Raw genomic sequence first — 14,424 nt, forward strand, 5'->3', positions numbered from 1 at the left:
ACAAACACATGGAGGTTAAACAATATGCTACTAAACAATCAATGGATCACTGAAGAAGTCAAAGAGGAAATCAAAAAATAAGTGGAGACAAATGAAAATGAAAACACAACCATCCAAAATCTACGGGACATAGCAAAAGCAGTTCTTAGGCGGAAATTTACAGAGATTCAAGGAAACAAGAAAAATCTCAAATGAACAGCCTAAGCTTACACCTAAAGCAACTAGAGAAAGAAGAACAAAACCCAAAGTTAGTAGAAGGAAGGAAATCATAAAGGTCAGAGCAGAAATGAAATAGACTTAAAAACTAGGAATGACGATGAAACTAAAAGCTAGTTCTTTGAAAAGATAAACAAAATTGATAAACCTTTACCAGACTCATCAAGAAAAAAAGGGAGCAGTCCCAAATCAATAAAATAGAAATTAAAAAAGACAAGTTACAACTGCCACCACAGAAATACAAAGAATCAAAAGAGACTACTTTGAGCAACTATATGCCAATAAAATGGACAACCTAGAAGAAATGGACAAATTCTTGGAAAGGTACAATCCTGCAAGACCGAACCAGGAAGAAATAGAAAATATGAACAGACCAATTATAAGTAGTGAAATTGGGGTGGTAATTTTAAAACTCCGAACAAGCCAAAGTCCAGGACCAGATGGCTTCACAGGTGAATTCTACCGAACATTTAGAGAAGAGTTAACAACTATCCTTGTGAAACTATTCCCAAAAATGGCAGAGGAAGGAACACTTCTGAACTCATTCTATGATACCACCATCACCCTGATACCAAAACTAGACAAAGGACCCACACAAAAAAGGAAAAGTACAGGCCAATATCACTGATGAACATAGATTCAAAAATCCTCAACTAAATATTAGCAAACCAAATCCAACGATAGGTTAAAAGGATCATATACCATGATCAAGTGGGACTTATCCCAGGGATGCAAGGATTTTTCAATATCTGCAAATCAATCAGTGTGATACACCACATTAACACATTGAAGAATAAAAATCATATGATCATCTCAATAGCTGCAGAAAAAGTGTTTGATAAATTCAACATCCATTTACGATTAAAACTCTCCAGAAAGTGGGCACAGAGGGAACCTACCTTAATACAACAAAGGCCATATATTACAAACCCAAAGCTAACATCATACTCAATGGTGAAAAGCTGAAAGCATTTCCTCTAAGATCAGGAACAAGACAAGGATGGCCACTCGTGCCACTTTTATTCAACATAGTTCTGGAAGTCCTAGCCACAGCAATCAGAGACTAAAAGAAATTAAAGGAATCCAAAATGGAGAAGAAGAAATGAAACTGTTGCTGTTTGCAGATGACACTATACACAGAAAACCCTAAAGACGCCACAAGAAAGCTACTAGAGCTCATCAACGAATTTGATAAAGTTGCAGGATACAAAAATACACAGAAATCTGTTGCATTTCTATACACAATGGAATATCAGAATGAGAAATTGAGGAAACAATTTATATTGTTAAATTAACAATATAAACAATTTATATTAACAATATAAACAATTTTTTTTAGAGAATACTTTATTAGTTTCTGTAATCAAACCCATGTAGATAAGACCTTACATATTTAACACAGTGCGTTACCCCTGTACAAATGGAAAAAATTACGTTTAATGTTTCTAGACCAATATGGCTGTTGATTTCTGTACAATGCCAACCCAACACAGTACAACTGGGATACTTCTCCAAAGTTGACAGCACAGCTAAAGTTTCCCATCAACAGAATAAACTACCTATGAATAAACCTACCTAAGGAGGCAAAAAACCTGTACTGAAAAAACTGTAAGACACTGATGAGAGACACTGAACATGGCACAAACAGATGGATAGATATATACCATGTTTTTGGGTTGGAAGAATCAATATTGTTAAAATGACCACACTACCCAAGGCAATCTACAGATTCAGTGCAATCCAATGGCAATAGATTAGATAGAAATCAACCACAAGAAAAAGACAAGTATAATCCAATGGCATATCAAATTACCAATGGCATTTTTCACAGAACTAGAAAAAACAATGTTTAAATTTATATGGAAACAGAAAAGACCCCCAAAAGCCAAAACAATCTTGAGAAAGAAGAATGGTACTGGAGGAATCACCTTTCTTGATTTCAGATAATACTACAAAGTTACAGAAATCAATACAGTATGGTAGTGGAACAAAAACAGACACATAGATCAATTGCACAGGATAGAAAGCCTAGAAATAAACCCACACACCTATGGTCAATTAATCTATGACAAAGGAGGCAAGAATATACAATGGAGAAAAGACAGTCTCTTCATTAAAAGGTCCTGGAAGAACTGTACAGTTATGTGCAAAAGAACGAAATTAGAACACAATAGATAAAAATAAACTCAAAATGGATTAAAGACCTAAATGTAAGACTAGATACTATAAAACTCCTAGAAGAAAACATAGGCAGAACACTCTTTGACATAAATTACAACAATATGTTTTTGGATCCACCTCCTAGCATAATGGAAATAAAAACAAAAATAAACAAATGGGACCCAGTTAAACTAAGTTGTTGCACAGCAAAGGAAATCATAAAGAAAACAAAAAGAAAACCAACCAACTAGGAGAAAATATTTGCAAACAATACTTCTGACAAGGGATTAATTTCCAAAATATACAAACAGCTCACACAGCTTAATATAAAAAAAAAACCCAATCAAAATATGGACAGAAGACCTAAATAGTCCTAAATAGACATTTCTCCAAAGAAGACATACAGATGGCCAACAAGCATATGAAAAGATGCTCAATATTGCTAATTATTAGAGAAATGCAAATCAAAACTACAATGAGGTATCACTTCACACAGGTCAGAATGGACACCATCAAAAAGTCTACAAATAACAAATGCTGGAGAGGCTGTGAGAAAAGGGAACCCTCCTACACTTTGGTGGGAATGTAAATTGGTGCAGCCACTATGGGAAACAGTATGGAGGTTCCTCAAGAAACTGAAAATAGAGTTACCATATGATCCTGCAATCCCACTCCTGGGCATATATCTGAAAAAGAACTCTAATTAGAAAAGATACATGCACACCAATGTTCACAGCAGCACTATTTACAATAGCCAAGACACGGAAGCAACCTAAGTGTCTATCAATAGGTGAATGGATAAAGAAGATGAAATATTACTCAGCCATAAAAAAGAAAGAAATAATGCCATTTGCAGCAACATGGATGGACCCAGAAATTATACTAAGTGAAGTAAGTCAGACAGAGAAAGACAAATATAACATATGTGGAATCTAAAAAAATAGTACAAATGAACTTATTTACAAATCAGAAACAGACTCACAGACACGGAAAACAAACTTATGGTTACCAAAAGGGATAACAGGATGGGAGGAAGGAGAGGTAGATAAATAAGGAATATAGGATTAACAGATACACATTAGCATATATAAAACAGATAAACAAGGATTTACAGTATAGCACAGGGAAATATATTCAATATCTTGTAATAAACTATAATGGAAAAGAATCGAAAATATATATATATATAAAACACACAAAATATAACCAAATCACTTTGCTGAAATCAACTATAGTTCAATAAAAAAATAAAATTTAAAAAAAGTATAGACATACAGTGGATTCACCCTCCCACCTTGTCCCTTAGCAGCCGAGTGACCACACCCCCACCTCCAGAGGTATACAGTTACTAGTTTCTTGTGCAGCCTTCCAGAGATTTTTGTCTATAAAATACATGCACACACGCCCACTCCCATGTTTCTTCCCCTACCCCCTTTTTCAACATTTAACATTGCATCTTGGAGATCTTTCCACATCCATATGCCAAAAAGCTTCCACGTTGTTTTAGGTCACATAATATTCCACTATATGGATGTGACCAGGTTCAGGAGACACTACCTCAAAATATGGCTCCTTTGGCATACTGACTCTTTCAAGCAAATGGAATTTGAGAAACAGCAGGTGCAAGAAGGACTTTCTGACCTTCCCTTGAAACAGGTCATAATATCCTTATGTGAGAGGTGCCCTCCCTATAGCCAGGGCATGAAAGAAGCATCTTTATCTCTGAAGCCTGAGGGACACTGAGAAGAATCTGAATAACAGGCCTTGCTAAGTTTCCCTTAGTTTTCTACACTTAGCCCATACCTTTTGTCTTATCACATTTCCCCATGACTTTCCAGGCTTCATCAAACCTAGCACAACACCACTCAGGTTTAACTTCTTTGGGTCTTCATTTCCCTATGAAACTTCCCATGTCGGGTAAAACTTACAAATTTGTATGCTTTTCTCTTGTTACAAGGGCCCCAGCTGAGAACTTAGAAGAAGATAAAGCAGTTACTTTTTCCTCCCCACAGATGCATCACGATTTATTATCCTGTGACCTACTGGTGGGCAGCTAGATCATACCTCACCAGTTATCATTATAAACAATGCTGCAATGAATAATGTCTTATGTAAATCATTTCATATATATTTCTATATATCAGTAGAATAAATTCTTGGAAGCAGAACTGCTGGGTCAAAGCATTATTTCAAAATGATAATTTGAAATTATCATTGACCTAATATTTCTTAGCATGAGTTGTCCAGTAATAAAATAGTAGGCTCCTCATTGTCACATGTTTACATGGTGAGAGTTTACAATTCTGACTGACAGTACAGACAGAGAGAGTACAGGCCACTAGAAACTCTAGTCTCCCCCAAACCAGAGCAAATTTTATATGTTTGTTAAATTGCAGCTATGGAAAATAATGATGGTCTCTTATAACTGCTATTTTAGAAACAAATATATGTACAGCATTATACAGAATATAAAGCTGAAAATGAGAATACTAGATTAGAAAGAAAACGTTTTTTCAATCTATTAACAAAAGATAAACTGAGCATCTTCAATGCTTCAAAGTCTCATGGGGAAATACAACAACTCTAAAATCTGCTTTTTGGAAATAAGACAGCATGAAGGAAATTTCAATATCGATTTGACACGACTGAGTCAAATGAACATGTGGTCACTGTGGCTGGAAATGAGCATCATGGAAAGGAAGGGAGAGAAGGTGAAGTTTTTCCAAACCAAAAGAGGAAATGAACAAGATACAGTGGTAAGGTCTGAGGAGATCATTTTGGCCGAAAGAAACAATTCAAATTAAGGGTCAATGCAAGGTTTGTTTTTATCTATGAAATTGAAGGTTAAAGAGAATTAGAAAACAAAATTAAACATTTTTCCCCTCAATTCTTTTCCAGACTATTCCTAGACAACATCCTCTCTACCATCTCCTAACAGGTTTCTATTTATTTAAGAAAACAAAACAAAACAAAACACCTTTCATTCTTTTTGCACAACTTTTTTTCTGACTATAAAGGAAATACCCTTTAAAAATAAACATTTATTGGTCTATTATAGTAATTTCTTCTGTAAATAGTGTATGTCCTTTGCCCACATTTCTATTGTCAGTATTTTCTTACCAGTTTATAACAGTGCTTTATATATTAAGATTGCATTCTGTTCTGTACTTATCCTATCCTGCCCCTCTCTCTCACCCCTCTTCACCTCCTAAAACTCTTCTATTGGGCCCTCTTCAACTCATGGTCTACCATTGTCAAAATTTTCTAAATCCTTAATTCCTTAACATCTCCTTCAGATATTTGCTCTAGAGAATCTTAAATCCCAGATAGTTTCCCCATAGCTCTTTTTTTCTCCCACGAATGAGAGAAAGCTTCCTTGCTCTTCGCTGCAGCTCCCAGACTGTCCCTCCTTCCTGAAGGAAAGCTTCGGCTCTCGTGCCATTGGGTTACACTCCCAGCACCCGTCACCACTGCAGTCATCTACCACAGCCCCCACCATTCCCTTGCGTTTTTCACTCACTGTAAATGCTGGTTCACTGTCGCTCTCTCCAATATTCTTCCTGTCTTAATTCCTGGTGATCTCAACATACATGAAATTACACTGTAATCTCTCCATTCCTCGAACTCTTTTCCTCCAGTGATTTTTGTCCTCCGCTCTTCTTTACCTATTTATTTCCATGCCCTAGGTCTTTTATTACCAGTAGGTGCAAGCCCTCCTTTTTCTCAGCTGTGTATATCTCATTCTCTATCACTTCTTTCTAGCTTGCTCCTTCTAACACCTAATAACAGCTCCTCTGAGACTTTTAATCCATTGTTCCTACCAGCTTTTCACCGTCTCTCAGCTTTTGATTTCCTATCTCCTGCTTACCCAGCCTGAATTCCACGGTCCGTAAATACAATGTCGTCTTTCATACACCCTCAACTCCCTGGTCCCTCTCTCACTTCACTGTACTGGCTCTAATTCTTGCCACTATTCTTCCGGTCTACTCTTGACTATTTTACACCATCTTGTCTTTCCTTAAATCTCTGACACCTGCTCCCACATCCCCACGTTTAGCTGATGACTTCAATTTCTCTTTAATTACGAAATTAAAAGCACCTGTAATCAGATATAGAGAACAGACTTCTGGTTGCCAAGGGGGAGGGACAGATGGGGCTTTGGGATTAGCAGATGCAAACTATTATATAGAATGGATAAACAAAAAGGTCTTACTGAATAATACAGGGAACTATATTCAATATCCTATAATAAACCATAATGGAAAAGAATATGAAAAAAATATATATGCATAACTGAATCACTCTGCTGTACAGCAGAAATTAACACAACATTGCAAATCAACTATACTCCAATTAAATTTTTAAAAAAGCATCTGTAATCACATGGACTACATTCCATCCTGTTATTAAAATCTGCTCTGTCCAATACAGTAGCCACTAACCACACACAGCTAGTGAGCGCTTGAAATGTAACGAGAGAAACGTAATTCCTAATTTTATTTAATTTTAATTAATTAAAAATTTAAACTAAAGCAAGATAAACATTAACTTTAGTGTTTTGGTAGGACTACATTTCCATTTTTTTAAAAAAATAAATTTATTTTTTAAAATTTATTTTTGGCTGCATTGGGTCTTCGTTGCAGTGGTTTCTCTTGTTGCAGAGCACGGTCTCTAGGTGCCCAGGCTTCAGGAGTCGTGGCTCGCGGGCTCTAGAGCACAGGCTCACTAGTTGTGGTGCATGGGCTTAGTTGCTCCGCGGCATGTGGGATCTTCCCGGACCCAGGGTTCTGACACCTGCTCCCACATCCCCACGTTTAGCTGATGACTTCAATTTCTCTTTAATTACGAAATTAAAAGCACCTGTAATCAGATATAGAGAACAGACTTCTGGTTGCCAAGGGGGAGGGACAGATGGGGCTTTGGGATTAGCAGATGCAAACTATTATATAGAATGGATAAACAAAAAGGTCTTACTGAATAATACAGGGAACTATATTCAATATCCTATAATAAACCATAATGGAAAAGAATATGAAAAAAATATATATGCATAACTGAATCACTCTGCTGTACAGCAGAAATTAACACAACATTGCAAATCAACTATACTCCAATTAAATTTTTAAAAAAGCATCTGTAATCACATGGACTACATTCCATCCTGTTATTAAAATCTGCTCTGTCCAATACAGTAGCCACTAACCACACACAGCTAGTGAGCGCTTGAAATGTAACGAGAGAAACGTAATTCCTAATTTTATTTAATTTTAATTAATTAAAAATTTAAACTAAAGCAAGATAAACATTAACTTTAGTGTTTTGGTAGGACTACATTTCCATTTTTTTAAAAAAATAAATTTATTTTTTAAAATTTATTTTTGGCTGCATTGGGTCTTCGTTGCAGTGGTTTCTCTTGTTGCAGAGCACGGTCTCTAGGTGCCCAGGCTTCAGGAGTCGTGGCTCGCGGGCTCTAGAGCACAGGCTCACTAGTTGTGGTGCATGGGCTTAGTTGCTCCGCGGCATGTGGGATCTTCCCGGACCCAGGGTTCGAACCCATGTCCCCTGCATTGGCAGGCAGATTCTTAACCACTGCACCACCAGGGAAGCTCCTACATTTTCCATTTTAATGGTGGAAAATTTAGCATCCAAACTAAGATGTGCTTTAAGTGTAAAATACAAACCTGATTTTGAAGATCTAGTATGAAAAAAAGAATGTAAATATCTCATACATCACGTTTATAAGATTACATGTTGAAATAATATTTTTGACATACCTAGTTAAATAAACTATTTCAATAAAATTAATTTCATCTGCTTTTTACTTTTTTTAATGTGGCCACTTAGAAACTTTTAAGTTACATATGTGGTTGGCATTTTATTTCTACTGGACAACGCTATAACAGATTAACTATGTTCCTAAGACCAAACAATTGAACACGAAACTCATCACCTCTTGCCTACACAGGGGTACAGCTCCAGCAATTCTTCCCTCTCCTACATCATCCATTTTCCCCACTTTACAGAATCTTTCCCTTTAACGCAAAAACATGCAGTTACTTCTGTCACGTTAAAAAAAATAACATAACACCCACTCTTAACCCACCTCCTCTCCAGCTATTGACCCATTTTTCTGCTCCCCTTTGCGGCAAAACGATTTCAAAGGCTTGTCTATATTCGTAGTCTCCAATTTCTTTCCTCCTATTCTGTCGTGAACGCTTTCGCCCCCACCACGCCATCGAAACGGCTATGATCGAGGTCCCAACAATTTCCACTCTGCTAAACCCAACAGGCAATTCTCAGCTCGTCTTTTAATTAACTTTGAGCAGAGAGTTGCCCACCCCCTGCTCCTGGAGTGCTTCCGGGCCACCATGCTCTCCTCCCTCGCTCTGCTTCTTTCAAGTCTCCTTTGCTGGGCTCTCTTAACATTGAAGGCTCTAGGGCCTCATTCCTCGGACACCTTCTCTCCCCACCTACACTCCTTATAAACTGGAGCCAATCTGTAGCTTTCAATGCCAGTCAGCTGTAAGCTTACGAATACCAAATTTACATCTGCAGCTCGGCCCTCCCCTGAAGCAGGCCGGAGGAGAGAAGGGGACAGAGGGAAAAGCCTGGGACGGGTCTGCACTGGGCGCTACAGCTGGCAGAATAGTGGGGGACCCGTGGGTTTGGAGGTTCAGAGGAGAGAGGGAGGAGGGTATAAGGGCGTGGACCAGACCTGCCGGACTGTCCGCAGCAGAGAGCCGAGCGTGGAGACCGCCATGTTGTCCGCCGCTAATGTCAAACCGCTGCAACTTTATTAACCCTGCCGGATACAGCGAGGACACGAGGGGCGGGACCTGGGCCGCAGGGGGCGGGGCGGCAGGCGGGTCTTTAGTGTACAGGAAGGAGGGGGTAGTTAATTGGATGTACGTTCTCGCGGTATTCAACGGGATATGGGCAAATTATCTTGGAGCGGAGCTGTGATACTGATAGTGGAGTCTGACGGTCTTTACCTGTTCCTCCTTTCCTGAGCGCTTTACACACCCTCTTAAATTACCTTTGTTCCCACCCAGCTCCTTTTCCACCCTCCTTTACCTACCAGTTCATTGTTACCAACTTCTCTTTCCCCAAATTCTTCTCGCTCAACCTACTTCTCCTGTATCCTGCATCAGTTTAGGATGCTACTTGCCAGAAACCTACAAGTATGGACAGCTCCTCCTTCTCTGTCCTCCTAACTGTGGATTTTGCAAATCTCTCCTTCTCTCTACTATAAAGGTCATAGTGATCATGTTGAGAATGGCAATGCTATACTTCCCATTTATATGTCTAGGGTTTAAAATATATATATTTAAAAATATGTATATTGTGTATTGGAGCTTTAGCTGAAAAGCGCTTAAAATATTTTGGGGTTTTTTTCGGGGGCGGGGCTGGGGCGGGGAGCATTGCCATTTAAAAATTGCTGTTTTCAGTCTGTAGTACAGGGTACTTTCAGTTCATCTTCATAGCAAATGTCCTTTGTCTGGAATGAACCCTTTGTGGGGCCCCTTTTCTTTGTGTGGATGTAAGGCAAGTACCACCCACCTACCATCCTGGTAGAAGAGTATCAAGGAGTATATATTAGCTTGGCAAAGACATGTATTTTAGATGTGCTGATTGATGAAGTGAGGAGATGCCCCTGTGTGCTATTTGCATCTACATTATTGGACAGGAGTCTTCTGGGAAGGGAAGCTGAGTGCAGACTCCTTTCTTTAGAGAGAGATTCAAGTTTATTGGAACATGTGTAATGAACTGGGGAGGGACTGATTGAGGCCAGCTGGCAGGAAAGGACAGCATAAGCCCCTGTCATGGTAGAATCAGAAAATTCCTGAACCAGTGTCAGGCAGGCATCTAGTCCTAATTCTAGCCCATGTAATACCTCTGCACAGTTGAGGGTTATCTTCTGCAATTGTATTCTATTACAAGTTAATCACTAAAGGGATGTTACCTATAAGTTTAAATGTTACGTAATGATGCATTTCTGGGAACCCTGCCTCCTAGATAATGAGCATTAAGCTAAAATACCTTTATTTAGCTCATGCGAAACATCCTGACCAGGCCCACCTGTGAATGGCTGCAGGAAGGAAGAAATTAACTCATTCCCTCCGGAGTCTGGCCAGAACCAAGACTTTACCCCTTCCCCTTTTAGTATAAAAGAAGCCTGAATTCTAACTCTGGGAAGCTGGTTCTTTGGGACACTAGTCCACCATTGTCTCTGTCTGCCAGCTTTCCGAATAAAGTCACTATTCCTTGTCCCAACAACTTGTCTCTTGATTTATTGGCCTGTCGTGTGGTGGGCAGTGTGAGCTTAGACTCGGTAACACAATTAGCTCACAAAGTAGGTGAGTCAGCTTTATACACAGCAGCCTTTTGTTTTCTTTCTGTAAAACTAGTGCTGAAAGCATCTTTAAACAGCATTGTAACTTTAAAAAAAAATTGTGGTAAAATATACATAACATGAAATTTACCATCTTAACCATTTTTAAGTGTACAGTTCAGTGGCATTAAGTACATTCATGCTGTTGTACAACCATCACCACCATCAATCTCCAGAGCATCTTTATCTTCCCAACTGAAACTCTGTACCCATTAATCAGTAAGTTCCCCTTCCACCTGCATCCCAGCCCCTGGCAACCACCATTCTGCTTTCTGCCTCTATGAATTTGACTACTCTATATATCTTATATAAGTGGAATCATACACTTGTTCTTTTGTGTCTGGCTTCTTTCACTTAACATAACGTCTTCAAGGTTCATCCTTGCTGTAGCATGCTTCAATACATCCTTACTTTTTATGACTGAATAATACTCCATTGTGTGGATGTATAACATTTTGTTTCTTTATTCATCTGTTGATAGACACTTGTTTTGCCTCTACCTTTTGGCTATTGTGAATAATGCTACTATGAGTATGTATGTACAAATACCTTAAACAGTATTAGTATGTTATTAGGCTGTTTTTCTTTAGAAGAGATTCAAGCAATTTAATGGCTGGTAAGATAGGAAGCTCTGAGATAGTAAGAGAAGACTCCAGGATCTTCTTTAATTAATTGTGTTGGTTTTGTAAAACAGCCTAAGAGTTTTCCCCCAGTGCACCCTCCTCCATTATTGTGTGGGGAAGCCTGGCAAAGCCTAAAGAAGAATCACTTTACCTTGTGTTCTCCCAAAAAAGTCTATGATTCTCCCTGGCCATTTGACGGAAAGCGGGGAAAGCTGTTGGCCTTACTGTCCTGGAATTCTAAGATCAGGAGAAACATCAGCATTCATTCATTTATTCATTCAAGAAACATGTATTAAATGCCTGTCATGTACCATGGTGTATGTGTGTGAGGCGCAGTGACAGAAAGAAATCCCTGCCCTTCTGATGCAGTTGGGCATTATTTAGATGTAGGTGGAGATATTCAGCATTGCCAGTTATGTTGCCTTTGGTTTTTCAGATAGTCCTTCCCTTGGAGGCTTAAATGTTATTTTTTGGGTAGACAGATTAAAAGTTAATTGTTAAACATTTTGAGATTTGATTGTGAGAGACTGTTCTAGTTACCATATTGATTCTTGGTATAATAAAATAAGAGGAACCATTGTACAGATGATGAAATTGAGGCACAGAGAGGTTAGATGACTTGCCAAGCTCACAGAACTAGTCCCAGACCAAGACCTACAACCTTAATCCCCGCTCAACACTGTCCTGTTGAGAAGCAACAGCTCCAGGACAAAGGCCTGACTGCTGTCATGGGATCCTTATAAAACATATCAGTTGGCTAAAGTATAGGTTTCATGCCATTTCAATAAAAGCCCTCAATGCAAATTTTCTTAAAATACTACTAAAATTTATATAAAAGATTAAGTGGGATGGGAAAGAGGTAGAAAGCTATGAAATTTTCAAAGAGGAAAAATAATGAATAGTCTTGCTGTACCAGATTATAAAATGCCATATATTATAAAGCCATAGTGATTGAACTAGTGTGATACTGATGCCAAAATCAACAGACAGGTATATGAACTAGGTTAGTTAGGTCAGAAAGAAACCCCAGTGTAATTACAATTTGTTATATCTTTTTTTTTTTTTAAAGACTAGTCCTTTGTTTTATTAATTAATTTATTTGTTTTTGCTGTGTTGGGTCTTCGTTTCTCTGTGAGGGCTTTCTCCTGTTGTGGCAAGCCGGGGCCACTCTTCATCGTGGTGCGCGGGCCTCTCACCATCACGGCCTCTCTCGTTGCGGAGCACAGGCTCCAGACGCGCAGGCTCAGTAGCTGTGGCCCATGGGCCTAGTTGCTTCGCGGCATGTGGGATCCTCCCAGACCAGGGCTCGAACCCGTATCCCCTGCACTAGCAGGCAGACTCTCAACCACTGCGCCACCAAGGAAGCCCCAATTTGTTATATCTTAAAGGAAGCATAAAATCACTGAACAAGTGGTACTGGAACAATTGGTTAAAGAACTGGGAAAAACTGTTTTAATTATATCTTTACCTCTTACCATTTATCAAAATAAATTTTAGATAAGTTAAAGAGTTAAATGCTAACAATGCCTTGAAAAAGAAAAAAAGATAGGTGAACAAATTTTATTTAATTTATTTAATTTATTTTTTGAATTTTATTTTATTTTATTTTTCTATATATAGCAGGTTCTTATTAGGTGAACATATTTTAAAACTTAAATCCCAGTAGACAAGTCTCAGAATGTCTAATAACATTACAAGTATCCAACCTCATTAGTTTCCAAAAGGATGCAAATTAAAACAATGACAATTTAATCTAGCAAATTAACAAAGGTTAAAAAAAAAGTTTGGTGTTGTTATGGGTATAGGGAAATGGGAGATTTCATCTAGTAGTAGAAAAATAAATTGGTATAACTTGTCTACAAAGCAATTTGGCAAGGTTCTTTTCAAAGTTTTTATCCATTGACCTAGTTATGGCACTTTTAGGAATTTATACCAAGGAAATACTGGGAAACTCTAAAATTTATATACAAGGACTCATACCCTGGGATTATTTATAATAACAACAAATAAATAACTTAAAAGTCTAACAGTAGGGGGAGAGTTAAATGAATTAAGAAATAACATGTTATAATTCTAGTTTAAAAAATCTGATGGGTTCCAAAATTTTAAATATATATATTTAAAGATACAGGTATATTTATAGGTTAGATAGACAGATAGATAGAAAAAAGATGAAGAAGGAAATACACTCAGATACTAAGAGTAATAGGTTGAGTGACCAGATTACTGGCGATATTTATGTTTTAAAAGTTTTTTCAGGAGGCCACAGCAGAGGGAGGCCCGCATACCACAAAAAAAAAAAAAAAAAAGTTTTTTCAATTTCCTTATCATGTATAGATTTTACTTTCAGACTCACAAAAGTGTTGAAGCTGATTTAAAAATATTAATTGGAATTTCCCTGGTGGTCCAGTTTTAAGACTCTGTGCTCCCGATGCAGGGGGCCCGGGTTCAATTCCTGGTCAGGGAAGTAGATCCCGCATGCCACAACTAAGAGCCTGCATGGCACAACTAAAGATCCTGCATGCCACAACGACGATCTCGCACGCAGAAACGAAGATCCCGCATGCAGCAACTAAGACCCCGTGCAACCAAGAAAAAAAAAAAAAAAACCTGTTCTTGTCTTTTTATGCCTCTGTTATTTCACCTAAAATATTTGAAAAATGTGTTTCTCAGAGGGCATGAAGGAAAAGGTCACGAACTGGCCCCAGTCAATAGCCTATGCTAACCCTTGTGGACAGGCACAGTCAGAACCCTGGACAAAGCAGGAAGAAATGAAGAATCCAGGGATGCTTGCTGCCTTCCTATTTAGAACTAGTCATTCACTCTCCCTTTGGGTTTCATGTCTCTGGCTCCTCTGTGTCTACCATCAAATAAGTTGTTCCTTTGGTGTCTAGTCTATACCTAATACAGGACTGATCATGTCCTTTGCCTCTCTGTTTTGGGGAGGATTATTTAATTACTCCTTTTTATTGTTTTGTAAATGGTAAATAACAGGGTTAACTTGGCTGCAGCCCTTCGAGTCAGAGAGTAAGA

General features: G+C 38.2%; 1 protein-coding gene across 1 annotated transcript in view; it reads right to left on the reverse strand.

Annotated features, from left to right (window-relative positions):
• MRPS14 (mitochondrial ribosomal protein S14) overlaps positions 1-9,223 on the reverse strand; it is a 33,336-nt gene extending 24,113 nt beyond the window's left edge. The window contains exon 1 of the mRNA XM_024133709.1: positions 9,092-9,223. Coding sequence (XP_023989477.1) covers positions 9,092-9,136 — 45 coding nt within the window. The 5' untranslated portion in view covers positions 9,137-9,223. The remainder of the gene's footprint in view (positions 1-9,091) is intronic.
• Between the last annotated feature and the right edge of the window lie 5,201 nt (positions 9,224-14,424).

The sequence above is a fragment of the Physeter macrocephalus genome, chromosome 4, assembly GCF_002837175.3.
Source record: "Physeter macrocephalus isolate SW-GA chromosome 4, ASM283717v5, whole genome shotgun sequence".
NCBI lineage: Eukaryota > Metazoa > Chordata > Mammalia > Artiodactyla > Physeteridae > Physeter > Physeter macrocephalus.